Below are 26,848 nucleotides of genomic sequence, written 5' to 3' on the forward strand. Positions count from 1 at the left end.
TAAAGCAAGCAGTGAAAAAGGGGCCTGAGATGTTGGGTAAATAGAAAAGACCCTTTGGAACCAGGAATACAGTGCATGTTCAAACAATTAGAGACATTCTCCTTATGGTGAAGTAACAGTGTTGCCCCTTTCACTCTGCCAGTAAAAGCCAGCATTTTTCAGTTAGTTTTTTGCTGTTCCGTATAAACAGCACGGAAACGGAATCTGGACGATGACAACGTGAATTTACCTCATTCTGAAGTATTGACAATATCGTGCCATACTGCAACCATGGTGTGTAATTTAAAACTTGACCCACATTTCTCCCACCGTGATGCATTGAAAGCACAGACCCTCTCGAATATGCCATATAAAATAGTTGTCACAGTCTGACAACTATTTTGTTATATTTGAAAGAAATGCACCTGACACTAACTTCGCTAATTATGCAGGATCTCTCTGCAAGAGGGGTACTGAGAACTTTCCGCTTTGCGATGACATCACCCAGACTCAAGTCTTGACTTTGATTAGCAGTGGAGAAAATAGATTTTACCTTTGAATCCAACTTCCTGATGCATTTGAATCCTCAAATCTCTAGAGACTGATTGAACATTGAGCCATGCGGAGTGCTGACAACAAGCACGTTCCCTAGTAGTCTGACCATTGACCTTAGCAACGTGTTGAGACCCAAAGTAGGTCATGGGTGAGGGTTACAGTTAAGGGTTATGATAGGGTTAGGGTTATGGTTAGGTTGGGGTAATTTTTGGGTTACAGTTAAAAGAGTTAGCTTATGGTTTGTTTATGGTCGGCTATTGTTAACATTAGATTAGAGTTGTGTTATTGTTGGGCTTGGTTTAGGGTTAGTTATTTATTTTATTTTTTTTATTTTGTTGTATGTGGTGATATTTAGGAAGCACATGAGTAACAACCCATAGAACAACCCGTAGTGTGCCGAAAGAAATTGTTATTGTATCGGCCTGGGTCTAAATTTTGTCCTTCCATGCACAAATATAACGCGGTACAATATGGAGCAAAACAATAAAACGATGTCTGTGTGATGATGCTGAAGCTGCAAGGTGAGACATTTACGTCTAGGTGTCCACTACAGCTCAACCCAGACCTCAAAACTTTAAATCACATTTTAATAGTGTATCAGCGCTAGATTTATTGACTTGCTACGTAAAAGTTTGTATGACACATGCGCACGAGTGGGGGGTTCTCCACCATTACAAATTAACAGGATAACCTCCTTTACCATAGATTTTCTTTTGAGAACTATTTGACTGATACTTCTACCTACATCTCCCACATTTATGTTTGTCTGATTCCTGACTTCTTCAAAATACTTTGTATACCAGATCTCTTCATGATCTCTTACATATAGTAAGTAAAGACTCAAAATAGCTTGTCGTCACGTGTTAATCGCTGCAGTAACAGTCCCCTTGTCAGATCGTATTCGGGATCGGCGTACAGTATGGCGGGGGTACTCCAGTCGAGTGCGTCAGCAGTCTGCGATGCTATTTACCCACAAATCCAAACCAAAAAGAACATAATTGTCGGTATATACAGTGTCCCCATTCACCACTGGGGATAAATTTCAGAGTTACCTGCAATAAGTGGAAAATCTGTGATGTTTTTTTTTTTAGATAGTTTTACCCCTCCCACATGCTTTAAACTTATTAAAACATCCATCCATCCATTTTCAACACCGCTTATCCTGGTTAGGGTCGCGGGACGCTGGAGCCTATTCCAGCTGACTTCGGGCGAAAGGCAGACTACACCCTGAACGGGTCGCCAGTCAGTCACAGGGCACATTCACACTCACATTCACACCGTCACTGAGTGGGAACTGAACCCACGCTGCCCGCACCAAAGTCAGGCGAGTGTACCACTACACCATCAGTGACCTTATTAAAACACACTTTTTAAATGTATTGTAAATGTAAAATCAAAACAATTTGAAAGCATAAAATGTATAGAAAATGCTTGTTACATATCAGTATTTGAAAAGTGCTGTTTGCTATCCACGCAAGCACAGTGATGCGGAGAATATCGTTAAGTCATTTTTTAACGTTTTCGGAAAACAAGAAAGAAAGAAAAAACCAACAACAAACAAGGAGTCCAGTGCCTTGATTCAGCCTTTGTGGATTATCGTGACCTGGATGACTCAGAATCTACATAAATGTAGATCTCTCCATGGCGTCTCCCCGATCCCCACCCTATCATCTTCCTCCTCATTATCATTAAAAATGACAGTGTAGGCTGGCATAACCAGGGTCCTTTGCCATAAATTTGAAATAAATGGCATGAAAATGTCCTCACGAGGTTATAAAATAAGTATCTATCTATAATTCCTATACAATTGTATGTAATTGTATATAGAGAATGCAAAGTATACAATGTGTCTATTGCTACATGTACAGTATGTACACACATGCTATATGTACAGTATGTACAGGCTTTTTACCAGCTGGAAACTCACTCAGACTAAGACAAATAACATGTAAAGCGCATACAAAAAGAAAAAGAAAAAAAAAAAAAAAAACGCTTATAAGGTCATTAAAGTTTTTTTTCCCCTTTATTTGTGCAGGACCTAGGTAACAAATAAAAAATTTAAACCATGCAACAACCTCCGGTGCTCATTTAAGAACCAAGCCAAAATTGTTATGTGCACCCCCGTCTATTAGACTAACGACGTGCAAACTCGCCGAGATTCGAACCCTGGATCTCTCGACTCTGAAGCAGATGTGCTAACCACGTTTTCTACCATGCTGCCTGTAATATTTAGTATTATGATAAACATAATACCCTGTATTTCTGTGGAAGCTGTGTTAAGCGTTCCATATTTTCCTCCATATACCCTTTTTAAGGGGGTAGGTCTTCCAATACTTTTGTACACATAGCATAATCCATCCATCCATTTTCTGAGCCGCTTCTCCTCACTAGGGTCGCGGGTGTGCTGGAGCCTATCCCAGCTGTCATTGGGCAGGAGGCGGGGTACACCCTGAACTGGTTGCCAGCCAATCGCAGGGCACATACAAACAAACAAACAACCATTCGGAACCACATTCACACCTACGGGCAATTTAGAGTCCTCAATTAACCTACCATGCATGTTTTTGGGATGTGGGAGGAAACCGGAGTGCCCGGAGAAAACCCACGCAGGCACGGGGAGAACATGCAAACTCCACACAGGCGGGGCCGGGGATTGAACCCGGGTCCTCAGAACTGTGAGGCTGACGCTCTAACCAGTCGCCCACCGTGCCGCCCATAGCATAATCTCATAGCTTTACTTTAAGTACACGCTCCTTTGAGTCAAATCTGGGGCAAATCTACGCAAATATTTCACGAGTTCAATCTGTACCGTTGATATTCGCCGTTACGCATTCATGACAGTACGGTATTACTTTCCATAGGCATGTGTTAGATTAGACCAGCCTGTTGCTACCTACAATATGTGGTGTGTGCTTTACCCTTGTTATCACGATGACCTAGTTTCAGAGCATGTCAAGTCCAGATATTTGCTAGAAACAAAGCCCCATGAGATTCCTATAAGTGACTTAGTGTGTCGTGGAAGAGATCTTTGAATTGACCATCTTTACTGGCCTTCACGCATGGCTACCTCCTCTTTTGTGTCAAATCAATACCTTAGCGGTCTCACCTGCACCTGAAATATGACACCACCCTCACTCGCTACTCATGAACCAACATAGCAGCGTCATGTGAATATACCGTGCTCCCGGTCACATGCTGGCTTTTGTGTGCAGTTGCTATGGTCCACAGGATGGCTGTTATGCAGCGGACGCGTTCTCAGAAACTCCTTCGGAGCCGGGTGGGAGCGAGGAACGTCGCAATTAGGTGCTAGGGTGAGTGGTGATGGCGTCGCTGGCAGGCTGTCAGGGCAAGACTCATCTGTCTTCTGTCTGAATACACCAAAGATGTAGTTGGAAACTGTTTCCAACCGATGGGTTTTTCGGTGAACCTAGTTTTACGTTTGTTTGGAACACCAAAGACAATTTAATCTTCCACAAACCTAACATACCGGTTCTCCTAAACATCAAAAACATTTTATTCTTCAACATACCTAATGTTTTTATTGACTTGCACAAACCTCTAACGTACGTTTTCCTCAACATTGAAGAAATTTGTCTTCAACAAGCCGGCACGGAGGAGGACTGGTCTGCTTCACAGTTCTGGGGACCGGGGTTCAAATCCCGGGCCCGGTTGTGTGGAGTTTGCATGTTCTCCCCGTGCCTTGGTGGGTTTTCTCCGGGCACTCCGGTTTCCACCCACATCCCAAAAACATGCGTGGTAGGTTGATTGAAGACTCTAAATTTCCCGTAGGTGGGAACGTGAGTGCGAATGGTTGTTTGTTTCTATGTGCCCAGCGAATGGCTGGCGACCGGTTCAGGGTGTACCCCGCCTCCTGCCCGAAGATAGCTGGGATAGGCTCCAGCAGCCCAGCCTAGTGAGGATAAGCGGTAAAGAAAATGTATGGATGGATCGATGTCTTCAACAAACCAAATGTATTTTTTATAAAAATCAACAAACTTAACATATGTTTTTGTAAAAATCAACAATTTTCAGTCTTCAGTGGTCCTAAAATACATGATTCCTTAATCAACCTAACATGATCTAGAAAATGTAGAAAATTTCATTTTTGATAGATCTGCCTACGTGTTTTTCTCAACACTGAAGACGTTTTAGATCATCCACTGAACCTATCGTGTGTTCTGCAAAACATTGAAGACGATGTACAGTCTTCAACAAACTTGACATGGTGTTTTTATAAACATAATAGACAGTTTAGAGTCTTCATCGTCTCTAGCCTAATGTGTCTTCATAAACATTCAATTAACCTCACGTACCGGTATGTGTTTTTGTAAACATGGAAGACAAATTGGAGTCTTCAACAAACCTAATGTACATGTTTTGACGAGACAGCAATGACAATGTTTTGCAAAACATTGAAGATGATTTACAGTCTTCAATATGTCAATCATGTTTTTGTAAACTAAGGAAAATTTAGTCTTGAACAAATCTAACGTGTTTTTGTAAACAACAACTGAGCGAGCGTATGTTTATGTCAACATCGAAAATAATTTAGACTCTTCAATGAACATAAGATAAATCTTTTCGCAAACAATTTAACCTTCGCTGAACCGAATGTACATGTTTTTGTCAATATTGAAGGCAATTTAGCCTTCAGTGAGCCTAACAAACACGTGGCTTCAGTCAACCTTAACATTTGTGTTTTTGTAAAAACAAAAAAAATGTTTTGCATCTTTAATGAAGCTGAATTACAAAACTGGAGCAACTCATGATGGACTGGCTTGTTCCGGGTAGTTTTCCATTCAGCCCGGAATGACCAGTATGTTTCTCTGCAGCTCCACAAAGCATGTTGTTATCCCTACAGTAAGGTAGTGGGTAAGCTGGATTTCCGCTCTTTTGCAATGCAAGGTGGCGGCGTGAGCTAATATTTAATACGCTTGCCAGACTTTAAAAACACCACCACGGTACGCAAGAGTGGTAGGACAATTTAAAAAAAAAAAAACTAATGCTTCAAGGAATGGTCAATGTCTCTTATGCTTCGTGTTGTTCCTGAAGACTTTTGAAGTTCACTGAACTTTGGCCCATTTTGCTCACTGCCCAACTGGAAACCTAAATCCTTTGTTTTGAACGTTATACGTGCAGCCTGCCTGCTCCTTACAGGAAGCCACATGGTGGCCAGTCACGTATCAAAAACACATCAGATTAGCACTCAAATTAAAACCCTCGTAAAAAAAAAAAAAGAAATCTTTGTCCCAGACTTGGTGTGTCGCCGTAAGGCTGACGTTTATTTGAACATTGATTTTCTATTTCCTGCTCCTAATTAAACCCGATACAAGACAGCAGTACCACTGACATCAGTATTGGCACTTATTTCAGTGCATAAAAGAAGGGCAGTCTCCCAGTAAGGGCAGGTCTCAGTAAGAACTAAAATATAAAATATATATATATATATATATATATTATATTTATATATTTATATTTATATATATATTTTTTTATATATATTATATATATATCTATATATATATATAATATCAAAAAAGAGTTAGGCAGATGTTGTGCAGCTTTAAAACTTTATAATTCTAGATGTAAATGTAAAAACAAATAAAAAAAATATTAAAAACCAAAAACATAGATTTGAATTAAAAAAAAACAACATTAACACTATGATAAAATATATGCAATATCCCACTTTGCTGTGTTCTGTCTGAAAGTCTTCTTTTAGGGGTCTTATGTGGTAATTTTGCGACCATCTCTGCGTGAAATAGGTGTCTTTTCATAAAATGACATTTGGCATTAAAAGGCAACTCCATCAAGTCGACTTTTGCGATAATCAGTTATAATTTTGGCACTGGTTTGTTTTCAGTGTTATTTTTGCCCCCTATAACTTTTAAGGAAGAAAACACAGCATTCAAGTCAGATTTAGGAGAAACAATGTGAGTGATTATGACATTTCCTCTTGCCAGCTACAGTGTACAAAAATATTAAGCAACGACCACAACTTCCACTGCCAGTGCCGAGTCCCAGTCCCAAGTGGTTGCATAATTCAACCATGTGCTGCTGGCTGGCTTAGATCCAGTCAGCACCATCAGCCTACAGTATATCCTGTGGAGGCTCACCGTAATCAACCGAGACAGCTTCCAGTCGCCACAAAGCTAACTATTGTGTGTGTCTTTATGTTTTAGCGGCCAGGAAGATGAGAGGCCAATATCTCCTTTCTACATGAGGTAGGCCCTGTTGGAAAGCTCATTAAGTGTTTTGTTTATGGGGGAAGTTGCTGCTAGGGTGCATCATGATCATCATCATCCTCATCCTCATCCTCCTCATCAGAAACATTGGAGGCTTCATGCATGCACACAAAAGTGTTCCCATCACAGCACAAATTCCGCATGTACATCAGCGTAATGGTAAAGAGCAACAATGGTGACCTCAAGAAGATTTGTAGTATACGTTATGCTGACCCTTTCGGTTCAACTTCTTAGGGTTCTCAATATGGATATGAACACCACTTTACTAGCGTCAGCTTTGCATTAATATAATGTTACTCCTACTCATGTGAATACACTCGCGTCCCCTCCATGTCCTATCTCAAACTCTCGCCTTCACTGGTCTCATCAGTGACATGAAGTCTGTTCTACCGATTGCCTGTAATTATTGGCACCATTTCACTTGCACTCAGGATTCCCCTCGTCACCACCTCGCCTTGAAAAGTACTTGCTTATTTTACGAGAGTTTGTTTTGTTGGTTGAATGAGTTTATCCCTTTTGTTTGAGGGATTTTTTTCACATTTGAGTGAAGATGAAATGGTACCTCTTGCGCCAGAACACAAAATGGTCTGTCCGTCTAATCATTCTCCATGAACCAGAACGTAGTTTGTTAACATAACAATGGACACAAATTGTTAACTCCATCCATCGTTAACTTGCACAATGAATAAGACGTGCCTACTGCTACAGTCGACTTGCATAATGTTCCTCACACACTTCCATTGTCAAAGTCTTGTTTTAACTTCTGCCCACTGGTTATTGTGTTGTTCTTCCACTGAATGGTTCAGCACAACCTTTGAGGGTCCTGTCTAATATACCACCGCAGTGTAACACGGGATTAGCAGAGGTGCGGATGGCCCGGGTTACACAGTACCAGCCTGATCAAACAACTGCTTTACTACGCTCTTATTCAACTTGCATCTTAGCTGAAAGGCCAAAGCAGATCATTGTTTGCAGTGCATAATAGACTACCGTACCTAAAAGTTACATACACAAGAGTTAGGGTGTTTAATCTTGCCACCTTTTCAGCCATTGAAGTCAAAGGTTAAGTCAACAATGGTAACCCATTAACCTGTTTTATGTCGCTTTAACATGGCTTACTGGAAGTAGAGATCCTGTATCCCAATGGGACAATTCCAGGATAACTAAAGGATACACAAATAAAAATACATTAAAAAAAAGAAAAGTAAATGCCAGGTCTATTCTTAGAGCGTGGGCATTCTGATGTCTGTTGTTTTGAGTTTCTTAAGGGGTCCGTTTTTATTTTATTGCTTCGATGACATTTTGATAATACTCGGAAGCTGTCACCTTCACATTGTGTGCTGTCAATCGCTCCCTTCATCCCTTGCCCTACACCAAGCTGTGCTCTTTACTATAAACACTGGTGTTTGTGGAAGATTTTTCACAGGTCACCAGACACGTTGTAAGTCAGCACTTCCTTTTGTGTTCTATGCCCTCGGATTCCTAGAAACATTTTTAATTTGTTGTTGCAACCCTCATAATAGTAATACGCCAAACCACACAAAAATCATGCAATTTGGTCTTTAACCAAGATTGTTTGGTAGATGTTTTGTTGGTTGGTTGCTTGGTATGTTGCTAGGTTGAATGCTTTATAAGTTGGTTTGTTAGTTGGTTGGATGGTAGGTTGTTGGTATTTTTGTTGGTTTGGTTATTTGGTTGGTTGGATCCTTGGCTGGATGGTTGGTTGGTCGGTAGGTTGTTGGAATGTGGATCGGTTAGTTGGTTGGTTTGTCCGTTTAGTTGGTTTGTTTGTCGGTTGGTTGGTCGGGTAGTAGGTTAGATAGTTGATAGGTCGGTTGGTCTCTTGGTTTGTTGGTTTTGTGTTCATTAAATAGATATCCCTCGCTCTCAAAGGCAAAACGTCTGTGAGCTCATTCTTGAACCATTCTCGGTTGGATGGTTGGTTAGTTGGTTGGTTGATTTGTTGGTAGGTAGGTGTTTTGCTTTTTCTGCAGGTTTTGTTTTTTTTTTCAAATATTTTCTGTGCTGCCATCTGAGAAGGGTACCATTGTTGACTTACTGTGACACGAGAGTCTGACTGCTCAGTACGATACTACAAATAAATGAAGATTTGTTCATCACACTAATTCAAATTAATAAAAAACAAAAGTCACAATAGTCATTATGTTACTAACAGTTATGAATGCAAAAGAAGTCACTGTGGGGGAGGTTCGGCATTACTCAGTTTGTGTAGCATTAATTCAGCTTAATTCCTCTTTCTTTTCCCTCTTTCAGCCCCCACTGCTCCCCTTTAGTTCGCTCACCTGATGCCATCAAGTAAGTCATATCTCCTATAATCATATTCATCACTTTATACTTTCCTTCGCAGCATATTTAATACACTGTATGTTTTTCCCCTCTGAACAGAATCCTGGAGAGGACCATCCGTTCGACCGTAGAGCAGCACCTGTTCGATGGCCATCATGCTTCAGACGGTGGGGAGCTGACCCTGCAACGGCTCGTTTCAACAGCAAGACAGCGACGACGGCACCGCAGAGAGCAGCAGGACGACGGCTCCGGATATAGAGACAGAAGCAGGTATGATGGCGACAAGAAGTTGACACATGAACAGTGGTTTTCTTAAAATAAAAATAATAGCCATGACCTGTACAGCTAGTTGGGATCATAAGGCTTGGCTTCTTGACTATTCCAGGCGACAAAACACACTGAGAATGGGACGCAAAGTTCTTTTTCAAGAAATTGTCCTGTCAAACTGACCCTGAACTTCATGAAACAACAATTTGTAGATCTAAAAGCAGCATAGCATGCACTCCAGACGACATCAAAGTTCATCTATCCACATGTTGGACGTGAAGTAATGCCAACAAGGGCCCTCGGTCAGGTTTTGAAAAACTGTCCTCTGTTGTTTTGGAGGTTCACAAGCAAGCAGCATGATTATTCTAGACGACATCAGAGTCTAGCTATTGATCATGGCATGTGACGCAATCCTCCTGTCAAATAAACCCACAATTTCATGAGACATTTTGCAGGCTTACAAGCAGCACAGCATGAACTGTCTCGGCTATTCCAGGTGACATCACATTACACTTGAACATATCATGTCAGGCATGTGATGCAATGCCAGCAAGAACCCCGCTGTTAAATTAACCCTCAACAATTGCACTCACTCCAGTGAGAAGTGAAAGCATTCTGGGTAAATTCATCACATCCATCCACCCGTGACAAGTGAAGTCACTGCTGTAATAAGCCAAATGTTACGGAACGTCTGTATTTTGTTACGGAAATCTGTCCAACATTACCGTTCAGTGTCAATGCCTTGTAAGTCACTGATCACCGCCTCAATGGTAGCGAATAAGCTACATTTCTTACCGTGCTTCTTACAAGTGTCTCGAAGGAAGGACGAGGAGTGGATAGGCGAAGACCATGTCAAAGCCATGCTAATTGCTAAGCTATTGTTACAAGCAATCGCAAAACATCAAAATAAGTGATTTGGTGAAACAATACACTTTTGTATTGTTGGTCTGGCTGGAACCGCTTTTTCGCAGAGCGTGAACAGCAAATTAATAGACCAATTAATAAGTGTTTAGACATATAAATATAAAATAATACACATCCACACAGGACGTGGCGTCTGAACCGGAAATTAATTAGTACGTCGCGGCACATGTCACTTCAGAACGTGGGCAGGTTAAAACTATATTATTATGATTAATGAATATTTCTAATATGAGATAAGATAACCTTTATTAGTCCCATAATGGGGACTATCCTTTCGGCAGCAATTGTGGATATAGGAAATATAAATATATTATTTAAATAGCATGCAAGAGAAGATATAATTACGTAATTTCTTCTTCTTACATGCACTTACATGCAAATAGAGTGCTGAGTTTTAATTTGTTTTTAGATCTGATTAATCTGCTTTATAACAGATTTTGTGTTTTTTTTTTTTTTTGCTACTAGGATTGAAAACAGAATCGGCAAAATGCGAATTAATCCATAGACAGATATTTTTGATGATGGAACGTCAAAATCTCATATACTGGTACTTTGATTCAGACTGCAACTGCGTCCACCATTACAAGGTGGATGTAATTAAAACATTAAAATGACAGATATTGAAGCCACAATTTATTAAGGATTATGATTATGGAAGTCGCATGGAAGTGTTCTTGACAAAATTTAGAAAATATGGAAATTCAGACAAATTTGGACAAATTGTTCTGGAAGTGCGGCACGTTGGACGACTGGTTAGCACATCCTCCTCACAGTTCTGAGGACCCGGGTTCAAATCCGGCCTCGCCTGTGTGGAGTTTGCATGTTCTCCCCATGGCTGCGTGGGCTTTCTCCAAGTACTCCGGTTTCCTCCGACATCCCAAAAACATGCATCGTAGATTAATTGAAGACTCTAAATTGCCCGTAGGTGTGAATGTGAGTGTGAATGGTTGTTTGTTTATATGTTCCCTGCGATTGGCTGCCAACCAGTTCAGGGTGTACCCCGCTTCTCGCCCGCAGTTAGCTGGGATAGGCTCCAGCGTACCAACGACCCTAGTGAGGATAAGCGGTTTGGAAAATGGATGGATGGATGGATGGATGTTCTGGAAGTGAGTTTTTATAGGTTGGCAGCTCTGTAAACCCTTGTTGATGGACCCTGGAGATATGGCTGATTGGGATTAGATGAGTGCATTAGTCAAGCAATGACTGCACCAAATGTCAATACGATGCATGTGGACAGTAAATAGAATTAGCCCGGAATGCTAAACAGCACAAAGACTATAAAATGTGTGCTTTAACTCCACATCAAGCTCCACAAAGACTAGAGAGGAGACAAAGCAGACCTATTCCATCCTTTCTCATCACAGAACGGACACCAACAAGGAGAATATCCCAACATTAGAAGACAAGAGCAGCTGTGGTAGAAACTTGAGGGAGGACACAGCCATTGTTGGCGTAGTCTCACATGGTGGGCAGAGCACTCAGGTGGTGTGCGCGCCAAAATCCAGGAAGTGGAAACACAATCTGACGCTGGCGCAGCTCAACCAGGACGCCGACAGAGTGAGTCTTCTTTACTTATTGGTTGCTTTACTCTCTTAGGTTACACAGCTTAGTAAAATACATAGCCTGCAGTGTCTTGACTATTCAAGTTGACAACAGAGTATGCCTATACACACGTCAGGCATGTGGCACTATGTCGGGAAGCGCCTCCCTTTCAAATTAACCTTCAAAATCTCACTCCAGTGAAAGCATTAACATCCATCCCATTATCTATAGCTCTTATCCCCATTAGGGTTACGGATGAGCTGGTGCCTTATGTTGGACGAGAGGCAAGGTACACCCTGGACTGATCGCCATCCAGTCGCATGGCACATAAACAAACAAACGAGCATTGACCCTCAAAGTGCGCTCCAAATACATCTCGCCGCATCCAAGAGTAGAGTTGTCAGTAAAGTGATTTCAGAGTGACAACAGCAAGAGATTTTGGCATCATGGAGAAAATGGAAGAAAAAGTTTCTAGTGCAGTGTCCCAGTATCCTGCGCTCTGGGACACAAGACAAATGTTGTACCGTGACGTGGTAAAGAAGGCACAATGGATGGAGATTCCACTACCTTGAATTTACTAGGTTGAGCATTATTGAGAACACGCTCATTCTAGCATCTGTGAACTGTTTTCGAACGAAAGTTAATTTTCATTCAAGAGTGTCAGGTTTTGTGAGGGACTTCTAGGACAAAACCTGTCTGAACACAATATATACAAGCCTTCATATGTCAGGGGTTAAATGCCCTATTTGGCAACCGATTCGGTGCGACCGCCATTCATGTTTACTTGCCTGAGTGTGTTCAGGGACACTCCGTATATGGGAGCGAATGTGTTTTTTATTAGGAAAATTATTATTTGTATCAGAATGTTGTAGTTTAAACACTGTACGATCACACTATCATAATATGGAATTTATTTTGTTTTGTAATATAAGACTATGAATTGGAGACTCTAAATTGCCCGTAGGTGTGAATGTGAGTGCGTATGGTTGTTTGTTTGTTTGTATGTGCCCTGCGATTGGCTGGCAACCAGTTCAGGCTGTACCCCGCCTCCTGCCCGATGACAGCTGGGATAGGCTCCAGCACGCCCGCGACCCTAGTGAGGAGAAGCGGCTCAGAAAATGGATGGATGGAATATAAGACTAGATAAGATAAAATATTTTGTTAACATAGTCAGCCAGAGCTGCAAGGACGGTGAAGTTATCAATGTCCTTTCACCATTGCTCCTGTGATACTGTGTTGCATGTTTTTATTTGCACATTAAGGACAAAGGTCGTCTTTTTGTTTCAATTCCTCATTTTAAAAAACACCATTGAAGAAGCATGTTTTTCCTCATGTTTTTGAGATTGTAGCGTGAAAGCTGCAACTGGCTATTAGTGTTGACTGAATGGGTGGCAAAAATGGGGAAATGAAATGCCAGTATTTTGAGGGTAATAGCCCGTCATCAACATATTGTAAAAACAACTACGACTAAGTAAATTTTTTAAAATTATGAACTATGAATTGAACTAGTTAATTTTGGAACGGTGAACTGAACTTTGAACTAGTTCGCATAGAAAATGAACCTTCCCAACACTGGTACCGACAAGCTTTGTTGGTGGAATTCTTTCCCATTCTTGTTTGATGAACAACTTGAGTTGCTCAGCTGTCCTCGGTCTCCGTTGTTGTATTTTGCACTTCATAATGCACCACATGTTCAATGGGGGACAGGTCTGGACTGCTGGCCGGCCAGTCTCGTACTCGCACTATTTTACTACAAAGCCACGCTGTTGTGACACGTGCAGAGTGTGGATTGACATTGTTTTGATTAAATAAGCAGGGCATCCCTGAAAAAGACATTGCTTGGATGGCAGCATATGTTGCACAAAAATAAGATGTATGATATAGTTCATCCAGTGCATCCATAAGGAGCCAAAAAGCAAATTTATATCATGTTTAGAGCATAATTTTATTTACATACTAAGTATGATTAAGTGTTTTGCTCAAGAAAGAAAATCTGCCCTAAATAGACAAGCTTGCTAGATAACTGGTTGTATGCTTGCCTCCACGACGACTAGCTAGCCTACACTAAACTAACTGACAGAATGTTCACTTGATAATTTTATTTACACATTATGTTAAAATAAAGTGTTGTATTGTTCGCGGAAGTAAAAGAAATTGCCATAACTTGGCTCACAACATCACAAATAACTGGTGTTGTCAGTAGCTAACTAGCTAGCTTTTTCCTTTAGCACTCAAAATCGCTGACAGTAAACAGCCTTCCATCACTAAAATGAAATAAAAGCTTGTGGTTGATTTATAATACTATTTACATAAATTATAAATACATCTTCAGTTGCGTGCTCATGAAAGAATAATTAACCCGGAAGTATTTCCAGTAGCAACTCAATCAGTCCTGTTTTTTTGCTGTGTGGTTTCACAATGATGAATTATGATCCAAAAGTGTTTATCCATTGAAGGAATCTGCTGCCATGTCGGCAACCTTTGAGGGAACCAGGCCCAGCCGCATGGAGTCCTATAAGAAAAGGTTGAGCGCCTCAAAATTTTCTTTTAAAATGTGATAACATCACAATGGCCTGTAAAAGATTTGTTTTGGGTTGGCGAGCATGCGGCTGCCACCCGCAGATCTCACCGTCATTGTGTTTATATGGTACACTGAGCCACTGGACAGAATGTTTTTTTTTCCATTGCATTTTCCAGGAATGATGCTTCAAGAAAAGATGACCTTCCTTCCACCTCACAGGTAAGATTGCTCTTATGTTTAAGCAAAGGACAGAAGATGTCTGTCAGAGTCTAGATGGATGATGGGAGGCGAGCGTGTCGTCTTTTAAACATAGATCCCGCAAAATGAATGCATCAGATCTGTAATGGAAAACCTGGAATTTACCCACCTTTTACTCAGAACCCAGTGGAGGTGGGACATTGCTGCCATTGTATCCGCTTTCACACAGCGACAGAGCATCCTGCAACAAGTTGATTAGATACAAGTGTGACATATAAAATAGCAACATCAACTATTGCTTTCAACACAAGTGGGAAAGGTCCGTGTCAAGGTGGTGCCCATATACTGTCAGTGTCTTTAACAGACACTAGAACAGCAATCGTGGGGAAAAAAATCAAAGGGTCTCTTTCTTAGCTCCTGTAAAATTTAACGCATCAAAACTATAACCATCAAAAAAATAATACTTTCGACAAATGGTGAGATAAATGTCCTGGCATTATAGAATACCCTTACACACATGTGACATATCACCTCTGTTAGTTCTGTGACACTACCTCTGGGGGGGCAAATAATTTTCACGTCGACTTCATCCCCACAGTCTGTGTCAATGTCATTTATACAGGAAAAAATATTTCGTAAAATGAACGTATCAAAGCCATAACAGAAGACCTGGCCTTTATCCGTCTGTCCCTTGAACATAGAACTAAGTGAAGCCAGATATTGCCACAACATGACTTGCAATTTAACATAATTCCGCTTTTCCAGCATTCTCTTACTCACAGTTGGCATCCCACCTTCCAAGTCAACTTTTTACCTCCATTCTCTCGCTGTACCGTTTATATAGTTAATGGACAGGTACAAACTGGTGGGGAAATGCTGGCTTTTACAGACAGAGTGAATGTATTTTTAGCCTGATTTAGACTGATTTCGTAAATTGGACGCAATAAAGTCCAGTGGAGTGGGATATTGCCATAACATGACCTGTAACCAACACTGTCCCACCTTTCCCGCATTCCCTTACACACAGGTTGTGTCCTGGCACTGACACTCTCTCTGAATATGCTGAATATGTAAAGTTGCAGGGTCAACTGCATCTTCCCATAGCATGTCGGTACCGAACAGCAACATGTAAAAAATGTGAAAAATGTCGGCTGTAAGTGGGGCTTATTTTTAACCTTGTTCACAACGAGTTCCACTAAAATGAACACATGACAGTTGCAACAGAAGACCTGGTATTTATCCGCATGTGCCTTTTTACGTAGAACACAGGGGAAGGTGGGATATTGGGCCAACTCGACATGGCATCCTGAAATCAGACAGTATATATAAAATAGTTTTCGGACAGCTACAATTGATTTCGACACAACAGGATTTGAAAACGGAATATTGTGTGTTAAATTTCACCCCTTGTTCCCCCCAATACGGAATACACTTCTCCCCAGGCGCTGTCCTGCCTCTGTTACGGCTCCACTACTACTTCCAAAAGTAAAAAGAATTGTTGAGTTGACCTCATCACCCCTGTTTTGTGTTGACATAGAACAGCAACAGTGAGGAAAAAGGCGTGAAAATGCTACCGTTCACAGGCTGTGGAAAAGTGTGTCGTGACCACATGCTCTGAGCTTTTAAAAGTACATCTTACAAGAAAAGTCGCTGGGGTCGCCACTTTTATGTGTGGAATCACAAGGCTGCTATCTACTTCTTAGCATGTTAGACTGGTTCAACTTTCATCTTTATGCCGTTTCTTCTGGCTTCCATGTGTTTTGTAGCACTCAAACATTTGGGATTGGTAGCATTTTGCAAAAAAAAATGTAAAGCAAGCGCACACACTAGCTGACGTCTTTTACACACAGATTCCAGCAAGATTGCATTATCACAGCCATAACAGAAGATCCATGATTGAATAGCTTTCCTTTCACACTTACCCCAGCAAAGCAGAATATTGCTACAGCTGGCAGGGGCTTATGTTTATGTTTAGCCTCTTTTTAGCAGATACCACAAAATTGTCAATTCAGATACAAAACAAACAAAAGGTATTTATAATGCAAAATAATAATTTACAATATAATAATATATAATAATTAATAATTAATAATTTATAATAATATATAATATAATAATAATTTACAAAAGGTATTTATAATGCATTTATAATGTGACTGTGCCTTTTACACAGAACCAAATTACAGTGGAGTATTGCTGCAACTGTGTGCACGCTTTTTTACACAGTGACAGTCCGATACTACCAGTTATTATTGTGTGGCGTATAACATATTTCCCAACGTTTGGCACGGCAGGACAAAAGAAAAATCTAGTTTTCCTCTAAAAACGTCTGTTGGTGGCAACACACTGGACAAGAGGTTAGCACGTCTGCCTCACAATTCTGAGGTCAGGGGTTTGAATACGGCCGTCCTGTGGGGAGTTGGCATGTTCTATCTGTGCTTGTGTGGGTTTTCTCCAGGTAATCTGGTATCTTCCCACATTCCAAAAATATGCACGTTAGATTCATTGAAGAAAATCAATTATTATTTAATTCTATAAGTGTGAATGCTCGTTTGTCTAAATGTGCCCTGTCGTTGGCTTGTGACTAGTCCATGGTGTGCCCCGCTTCTCTGTTAAGAGTCAGCTGGGATAGGCTCCATCTCACCCACGAACCTATTGAGGACAAGTGCTATAGAAAATTGATGGATAGACAGACAATTAATTTCAACACAACAGGGCAGGAGAAGGGCATGTCCATTGTCCCGCCTTTCCGGTTCTCCGTTATAGGAGGAGTCTCCAAAGTCCGGCCCGACAGCCATTTGAGGCCTGCTGCACTTTTTTTCATTCTAATACCCCAAATCTGGGGATAGGCTCCGGCTCACCCATGACCCTAATGAGCGAATACCAATGACACCAAAAGGTCTTAAAAATGGACGTATGGATGTTTGTTGGTTTGTGAATGGTACGACCAATGCCGCGTTCGCGTTCCCCCCGTACAACTAAGTTGTTTTTGTACGCGACAACATAATTGTATGGGGTACCGGGGTCACAGGGCCAACAGACGACCTTATCAAGTCTCTGCAGCTGTTTGGTGTTGTGTTACAGTGCTGCACTCTGAATCGGAAAACAATTGCGAGTGTCTAAGTGGCCCTTCTCATCAAAGAAACCCTCCCACAATGCTTGGCACCTGCTTGTTCATCATTCATAGTCAAAGTTGACATGGAAGTAATGGCTATTATGTAGGAACAACCCACACAATAAACAGTCTATTTTTGGAGACGCCAACAGTTGTTGGTGATGCTATTTCACAAGTTATGATTCCATTTAAAATACCCAGCAAGTTATACAGATCCATCTCAATTAATTAGAATATCATGAACATTTAATTTCAGTAATTTGATGATATTTGGGATAGGCTCCAGCACGCCCGTGACACTCGTGAGGATAAGCGGCTCAGAAAATGGATGGATGGATGGATAATACCCAACGTGAAACTCATGTATTTTAAAGATTCACTACTCCACACAAAATGAGATAGTATTTTCATTTATATAACATTTTTATTGTTTTGATAATTATATCTAATAAAAAGTATTATCTCAAGAAATTTAAATATTACATTAGAGACCACGGAAACAAATTCTAGTATATAAATTGGATAGAAAATACTTTTCAGAACGCAAATTCTCATATGTTTAATGAATTACAGTTACACACTTAATGAATTATAGTTACACAATTATTATTACGAAATGATGAGTAGATATTGTTTTTTTTTTTTTTTGCCTCAACGTTTCCTGAGGAGTAGCCATTTTTTCAACGGGGGACCTAAAATATACGACCACAAAAAAAACTTTGATCACTGAGTATAGAGAACAAATCTGATTAACATAGCTCATAATAGCTTTTTTAATATTTTTTTTTAAATTATAGAGACATTGTGGACATCCTGTGTATTGTGTATGAGTTTCACTTTCATAGATTTTTATTTTATTTTTGGGGCATTTAAGCGTTCAGGCATACCTTTTAGCAGCTAAACATCGCTTTGTTTTAGGGTGTGACCCACAATTTCCATATGACAATTTCATTAGTGCCTACTAATGAAGCAGCGAATGGCGCCTTGCTCACTTGATTTGGTTCAATTAAAACCCACACAGGCCTCATGAGAGAACTTTAACGCGTCATCTTGGTGCTTGAAGTCCGTCTAACATAAAAAGCTGAGTGACTATCATCAGTATTACGACATGAACAGCACTTTGCTTCTTAAGGGCTGATAGGTTCTTTCTATTCAAGACGATGCATCATATGAACATGATTTACTTTGTTGATTAATCATTACGGGATCACCGGAAGGAGTATCAGCCGGGATATACATGAGCGCATATCTTGTAGCCACACACACACACACACACACACACACACACACACACACGTGCGCCCTTAAAATACCATTATGTCATTGGGTTAAGCCCAGCTGGTACAACAGCAGGTTAAGCCGGACAGTGCTGCGCATGAAGCCCTTTGACACTCTTGTAGAAGCCAGGTGTTTTTCCAGTGTCACTCTTCTGTATAAACAGACACCCAATGGGGGTCAGCAAAGCCGACAAGTCTTCTAAGGTAGTGTCAGAACTGTAACAGAGGCAGCTGAAGCCTCCAAATGTTTTCCACTGAGTCCGGGCAAGAGGCGGGGTACACCCTGAACTGGTTGCCAGCCAATCACAGATATCTTGTAACATTTAAGTTTATTTCTAATTTTAAATACGAACACACCTGACTAATTTTCATGGTCTTTTTACATTTTAAACAATAATAATTTGAAACAATAATTTCAAATAAAAAGTGACGAAAAAGAATGTTGTAACATTCCCTTTTTTGAATTTTAAAAACTAGTGTGCTTTCAACATTTTACTTTTTCTCTAAACCTTTTGATGAGGGGTGGGTTTAATTTTACTATTATAGTAACTTTTGTCTTTGGTTAACTCCCTAAAACAGTGTTTCGCTACTGTGTGCTATGTGAACATTAGGTGTGTCACAAGAAATTATCCAATTTCATATAATTAGTCTGAAAATTATTTATTTAATACAAATAGTGTATCTTCTAGAAATGTTGTGCACCTATCTATGCCAGCGACGTATAGTGACAGGCGGAACAATTAAATGCTGTTCCGCTACATGGCAGAAGGTCCAATTAACCTGAGTGTCCATCATTATTTATGTATACATTTATACCTATTGTGACATTTTAGTCTGTGTGGTGTGCACTGAAAATTTTAAATGTGAAATATGAGCCTTGACTCAGTAGATGTCGGGAAACACTGCACCTAAAACATGGTCTGTACAGTTCGTTTTTTACGATGGTGGGGAATTAAAATCAGCATCCCAGAAAAGCTTGTGTGAGGTGCCACTGTGGGACAACTAATAACGGATCCAAGTGGGACCCTTCCAGTAAGTAGCCTGTGGCATTTAGGGAGCTCCTGTCTGGCTGTGTACTGATCTTCTTTTTACCTAAAAATAGCCTGGTCCCACGCCCTGACACAGAGGAAATGGGACGTTATCAGTTTAGTGCGAAGCGGACACAGTGTTTCTGCGCGGCTAGCTTGGTGTATGTGTTGTTTTCCCCATTGCATGCCTCCTCAAAACAAGGCAAATTCCTTTATTATTGTTGCCGTCACCAAACGTTTGTCATCTTCTTCTGTGATGCTTTTCCAAGTTTTTTCTAGTCTCCTATTTAGCAGGTAAAAATCATGCTCTATAGGCTTTAAATCTGGAGACTGGAGTTTTGTCAATGGTGATATGGCATGACACCTTCTTGTGACTGGCTCCAAGTCAACTTTTAGATCATACAGAAGCTGCAAAAATGCATTGCAAAATAGATGATATGTTAGGATAATTTTGTTTCTAGCATTTCAAAACTGTTTTACACAAGTGGAAAAGATCTGTTTTCCTCATCGCCTCTTAATTTGCCTGCTCCCCTTCATCATCGTTACACACAGCCGTGTGGGGTTTATACGTGACTTTCAGAAGTGATGTTTAAAGATACAAAATGACAAAACACTTTGTGTATGCGAACCTCATCTAACACTAGTTGCATATTTATACTCCCCCCAGAACGCACAAAACGAACTGCGTGGCAATTTTGCATGTTTGGCAGACAGAATCCTGCATGTGCCTGGTTAGTAGATCTGCTTCCACATCTGTTTCTTTGAGCAGTCAGGTTTGTCCCCGTTTTTACATGTGCAAATCTTTAGTAATTCAGGCCCTGAGAGTTGTTTTAGGTTCTTTCTTTACAGCTGTCAAAATGTCTCTATCGTCAACAAATGTTTTTGTTTCTTTGGTCTACCCATTCGACGTCATTTATTTTTCCTTCAGGACATCCGGAATGGTTTACTGGCTTTAGCTCATGTTTGTGCAATGGCTCTGACTGATATTTCATTGTCTCTCAGCTTCACAATTCCTTGTTTTTCACCCATAGATATTTTTTTTGTTTTGATTTTGGTCCCACCGTGAACTAGTACAAGACTGGATTTACACTGCATGCTTCTCGTGACACAATTCAGATTTGTTTTGCGCTCAAGTGGCACAATTGGAATACAGCAAAGGAATTGTCCTCACTGTTCCAATACCTTTTGGATGGGAGTGCATGTATGACTGTAATTCAGATTTGGGAGGTAAGATGGAGGAACTTAAGTGTAAACGCTTCTTATCTGAGATGAATGTTTGTTTTGGAGAAGAAGAAAAAAATCAGCCTGTCAGCCTACGTGTGCTGGCTCACAAGCTCTTTTTTATTTATTTATTTTTTTTTTTTTTTGTGTTCCCACTTCCCTCCGGCACCCCTCCTCCCCTCCTGCTGCCGATGTGAGACAAACAAGTCCAGGGTGGGGACGAGAGCGAGAGAAGAACACTCCCACTCTCTCCCACTCCAGCCACAAACAGATGGGTGTATGTTTTGGCGAGCCCCCTGGTGGCCAATGGCAAGCCAGGGCACCGCCCCCCTTTTCCGCAGCTAGCTTTTAAGACAGTATGTGTACATGCACTTGGACTCAAAGCTCAACCGAGCGCCTCTGTCTCTACGTCTCTCTCTGATGGTTGTGCAGACGCTAAGGATGAAGATCCAGGAGTCGTCCGTCGTGGCCTGCGGCGGCGGGGAGGTGTATGATCCCGAGCGGGACAAGGCGAGCTGTGAGGACATGCCCCGCCAGGACAACAACTGGGGAGGTGAGGAGAGGAGGAAATAAGCTCTGGTAGCTTCCCACGCAACACGCATGTTGCTTTGCTCACAAAAAGTCTTGCAGGATTTAACTGGCAATGATCCTCGGAAGTATCCACAGAAATATGTTCCATATGCAGGGGACAGGTTTTGAATTGTTTCGCTACATGTTGCACACCCCTGCTTTAGCAACTTGTTTTTCCACAGAATTTTGCAGTTTACATATGTACTATTTGTGTACATGTGGCACTCTAGTTCTGTGTTCTATTCAAGTCACATGATCAGCATGCTAACTGTAAACAAGTGCAAGCTTTGTTTTTAAAAACATATTTTAATTATTCTATATATATATATATATATATATATATATATATATATATATATATATATATATATATATATTATACTCACCATTCTTCCCAGGATGCTGTGGCTTGTTTGTGGGTTGGAATGATGAACAACAGGTTGACGATGCCACGTTTTTAGAAAAAAAATAAAAACCCTTTTGCAGACGTTCCAAATGTTTGGCAAAACAAATCTGTCATTTTGAATTAAGTAGAACTTCAGGGTGGGGTTAGGGGTGTGTGTGTGGGGGGGGCAGTACATAGGAGAGTCTGTAGGGCGCGCTCTAGTGGCCAAAGCTGAGAGAGGCCCCGACCCCACTGAGGATAAGCGGTAAAGGGAATGGATGGATGGATGGATTTGTATGAAAAATACTCATACGCCATAAATCTAAAACAATCAAATGAAAGACTGGATGACATTCCTAACCTCGTGTGTCGGGAGCGTCGTGTATTTGAACAAGTTTGAGAAACACAGGATTATTGTGTTTAAACAAAACGGTGAAAAAGGCGGACAGACAGAAATACAGTACTGCATGGGCTGGAAACTTCAAATTTATGGTACTAGATTTATGGGAATTGATGGGAATAATTTACAGTCTGCAAAATTCTATGTCAGTCTATAGCTCTGGGACATTTTGCAGCGTTGTCTTGATTGAAAACAACTCAGTCTTAAAAAGCACATTCAGATTGTAAAAATTGAAATATGTATATTCAGTTAATTTAGTTGAACTTGATTTAAGTGTGATTCACAAATAAACTAAATGTATCATAAATGTTGTTTTAAAACAGGTGTGTTATTATCCCCATGCATAGTGTCCAACTTAAATTACAAAATTACCCAACTAAATATCCAGAGGGTTTTCAGTTGAAATAACATTTTAGTCTCAACACTACACCACACAAAACTACTCAAATCCATTTTCGCTGCTTTTGGCAACTAAACCTTGTTACAGTCAGGCCTGGTGACTTAAACTTGTCAGTATGAACACTGATCCGACAGAATTTCATAAAACTGTCTTAATCAACTGACCCGTCAATTTTTATGCCTGTTCCTGTGACTTGACAATGCATTTTTCAGAGAAAAGAGGATTCACATTGTTGCCTATAACTCCTTGTTTCCACTCAGCGGTGTGACTTTTTTTTCTTTTTTTTTTTTTTTTTTGCATCTTCTTTTCTAAAAATAACTATGTATGACTTTTTGGCACCCTATAAGGCTAAGTAGTTGGCTACCTCGAGGGTGGGGCTAGACACACTGCTGTTTGTTGGTTGGTCGACAGATAATTGTCACTTTGATGTTAAATGTTCTTGTAGCAGCGTCAAGACGAAAGAATGTCCCCCGTTGTCTGGTGAATTCATTCCTGCTGACTCAGCGGTGCTACGATTGTAGCATTACGAGCCCTATCCAGGCTGTATACACACTGTATGAATAAACAGGCATGGCAGCAGAGGCATCTTTGTCTCAGTTGACTTTGTGCCATCAGCGTCTGTCATGGTGACACGACAGTCGCCTGCGCTGCGTCCTTGTACGTCTGCCAGCAGAGATTTGGCGTTCAAAGTTGTGGCTGCAGATGCGCCAACGAGAAGGTGCAACCTGCTCTCGTGTTTGTCGCATTCCAGCCAAGTCACGCTCAAAGTATCTTTGCTGCTAAATATGGCCATGTGTGTAAAAACCTTTTCACCTCGAATGGCTGTCAAGAGCTAAGAACCTTCACGCGTCAGGCCAAGAAAATCACTTTCGAAAAAGGCGTATGGCTTTTTGAGGAAAATAGGTTCACTTCGTTTACATCACCGCTCCCTCACCGTTTTTGCACCACTGACACGTTTCCTGGATATTTTAGAAGGACCAGCATAAAAACAATTAGAAACAAATGATTTTTTTTTTTTTAAAGTGTAGTTGTTAGTGGGAGCCCTGCTCTCTTCAAAGAGCTGCTCCCATCTTGGGGTAATGGGAGACAATGACACTCAAAGTGTGTCACTTATGTCCAGTCTACTTTATAATTTTGTTTTGGTCGCTGTCAAAATCCCGCTGTGCAAAGTTAGCATATTAGAAATGGAAACAAGGTGGTCAGTGCTTTTTTTGGGCAGTTTTGAAGTCACCCACAGAAGAAGAGTTTTGTTAACAAGTCTGCCGAATTTCAATGAATAAAAAAAAAACGGGCACATAAATAAACTGAGGCTCTGAAATTGTGAAAAATAAACAGGACCATGTGGGCGCGTCCACTGAAGGCACAGGAAACGAGCCCAGCTGTCATTCAAGTACGCGTCTATGTGGCTCACACAGCCACAAGCTGACAGTCGCTGTGTCTATTAAAGAGTTAACTTTCCCTGACGTGTTACGTAGGCGCTCACGCGACAAAAAAACATGTGAGGCGCCGACTTAGTGGACAATGCCCTACTGGCGAGCTCGCTGGCCTGTTACCTTGCTAGCTCATTAGCTCACGAGCAAGTGCACGTAATAAACAGTTGACTTTTTATGAAGTGTTTCTGTGGTGAGGGCCCATGCGGGCTGCGGCTGTTGGATGGCCCCACTGCCGGTGCGCCGGACTATGTGCGGCTACTAACTCTAGCCACTGGTGGGTTAGCGTGGGGCCGCGGGGCCGTCAGGTTCGCCACGGCCTTGCACAGAGCGCGATGCATAGGTTCGCATTCGCCATTTTCAGGTCTTTCCAGAGATGCTCAATTGGGTTTAAGTAAGGGCCATTCAAAAACAGTCACGGAGTTGTTCTGAAGCCACTCCTTCGGTATTTTAGCTGTGTGCTTAGGGTCATGGTCTTTTTTGAAGGTGAACCTTCGGCCCAGTCTGAGGTTCTGAGCACTCTGGAGAAGGTTTTCGTCCAGGATATCCCTGTACTTGACCGCATTCATCTTTTCTTCTATTGCAACCAGTCTCCCTGTCCATGCAGCTGAAAAACACACCCACAGCATGATGCTGCCACCACCATGCTTCACTGTTGGGACTGTATTGGACATTCCACTTAGAATTAAGGCCAACAATTTCTATCTTGGTCTCATCAGACCAGAGAATCTTATTTCTCACCATCTTGGAGTCCTTTATATCTCCTTGGAGTTTTTATCAAACTCCATGCGGGCTTTCATGTGTTTTGCACTTAGGAGAGGCTTCCGTCGGGCCACTCTGCCATAAAGCCCCGACGGGTGGAGGGCTGCAGTGATGGTTGACTTTCTAGAACTTTCTCCCATCTCCCGACTGCACCTCTGGAGCTCAGCCACAGCAATATTTGGGTTCTTCTTTACCTCTCTCACCAAGGCTCTTCTCCCCCAATTGCTCAGTTTGGCCGGACGGCCAGCTCTAGGAAGGGTTCTGATCGTCCCAAATGTCTTCCATTTCAGGATTATGGAGGCCACTGTGCTCTTAGGAACCTTAAGTGCAGCAGACATTTGTTTGTAACCTTGGCCAAATCTGTGCCTTGCCACAATTCTGTCTCTGAGCTCTTCAGGAAGTTCCTTTGACCTCACGACTCTCATTTGCTCTGACATGCACTGTGAGCTGTAAGGTCTTATATAGACAGCGGTGTGGCTTTCCTAATCAAGTCCAATCAGTATAATCAAACACAGCTGGACTCCAATGACGGTGTAGAATAATTTTCAGGAAAACTTTCCGTACCCACTGTATCTATATAATATACTGTATATGTTTGCGCTGGCATGTCGTAACCTGTCCGTAGGAGAAGTCGTCACAACGACCTTTCTGATCTGCATGGCAACACGCTTGGGCATTCACATTGTGTCAACCTTTAACTAAATGGCAAGCTGGGATGTTTTGTGTTTCATTAGTGCCCTTCATCTTGACGCCTTGATTTAAAAGGATTCATCCTCTCCCGAGCGATGCTAACAAGGGCATTTAGATGCGACAGCTTTTCTGCTGCGTGATGAAGGGCACGTACATGGAGCCTGTAGGAAGATCCAAGCCTCTCCTTCCCTGTGGTGAATTTAAGCAAACTCACCACAGCGAAGAAAAATATACAGCTGCTCTTTTAGGGCATTTGTATTTTGACTGCTGTGCACTGACACCTTCAATGTTTTTACTGATGCTTGAGTTGTTTTTCTCTTGTTCCACTGAGATTCCGCAACATGAGCATGGGCAGGAAACCTACGGCCATACACAATCTAAGATATCGTTAGAATGAGCCCTCGCACTGCCTTTTTTTAATCTCAAATTGATTGGTGAATTGGTTCCGGGCCAGATTTTTATTTTTTTTCCCCCAGCGCTCCAGCTTTTCTGCAGCTAAAAGGAGTTTTGGGGGGTTCATGTCGGGGACCCATCTGATTCTGATTCTAAAATAGATACATTTTCTCCCAGATGCACATTTTTGGGGGGGCATGTTCTCCCAGAAGAAGAACAATCATATACATCGATTCCAAGAGGCCATTTTTTAATTTAAAAAAAAAAAAAAATGACAGAGAGAGGTTGAGAGAATGTTTGTTTTATTTTTATCCAAGACATGAATAATTTCAAAACTCACCATTTGGAGATACGTAAATGCTTTTTGATGGATATTTTCTTTTTAAAATTTATTTTGTTAATTTTTAAATATGGCGCCATGGTGGACGACTGGTTAGAGCGTCTGCCTCACAGTTCTGAGGACCGGGGTTCAATCCCCGGCCCCGCCTGTGTGGAGTTTGCATGTTCTCCCCGTGCCTGCGTGGGTCTTCTCCGGGCACTCCGGTTTCCTCCCACATCCCAAAAACATACCTGATAGGTTAATTAACGACTCTAAATTGCCCGTAGCTGTGAATGTGAGTGTGAATGGTTGTTTGTTTG

The 26,848-nt window shown here is 41.3% G+C and overlaps 1 protein-coding gene across 1 annotated transcript in view; it reads left to right on the forward strand.

Moving 5' to 3' along the window:
- fam13a (family with sequence similarity 13 member A) overlaps positions 1–26,848 on the forward strand; it is a 64,323-nt gene that overhangs the window by 25,623 nt on the left and 11,852 nt on the right. Inside the window, exons 8-14 of the mRNA XM_061678891.1 lie at positions 6,717–6,758; positions 9,054–9,095; positions 9,186–9,356; positions 11,642–11,834; positions 14,276–14,343; positions 14,517–14,559; positions 21,612–21,732. Of these exons, the coding sequence (XP_061534875.1) occupies positions 6,717–6,758; positions 9,054–9,095; positions 9,186–9,356; positions 11,642–11,834; positions 14,276–14,343; positions 14,517–14,559; positions 21,612–21,732 (680 nt within the window). The remainder of the gene's footprint in view (positions 1–6,716; positions 6,759–9,053; positions 9,096–9,185; positions 9,357–11,641; positions 11,835–14,275; positions 14,344–14,516; positions 14,560–21,611; positions 21,733–26,848) is intronic.

The sequence above is a fragment of the Phycodurus eques genome, chromosome 6 (assembly GCF_024500275.1).
Source record: "Phycodurus eques isolate BA_2022a chromosome 6, UOR_Pequ_1.1, whole genome shotgun sequence".
Taxonomy (NCBI): Eukaryota; Metazoa; Chordata; class Actinopteri; order Syngnathiformes; family Syngnathidae; genus Phycodurus; species Phycodurus eques.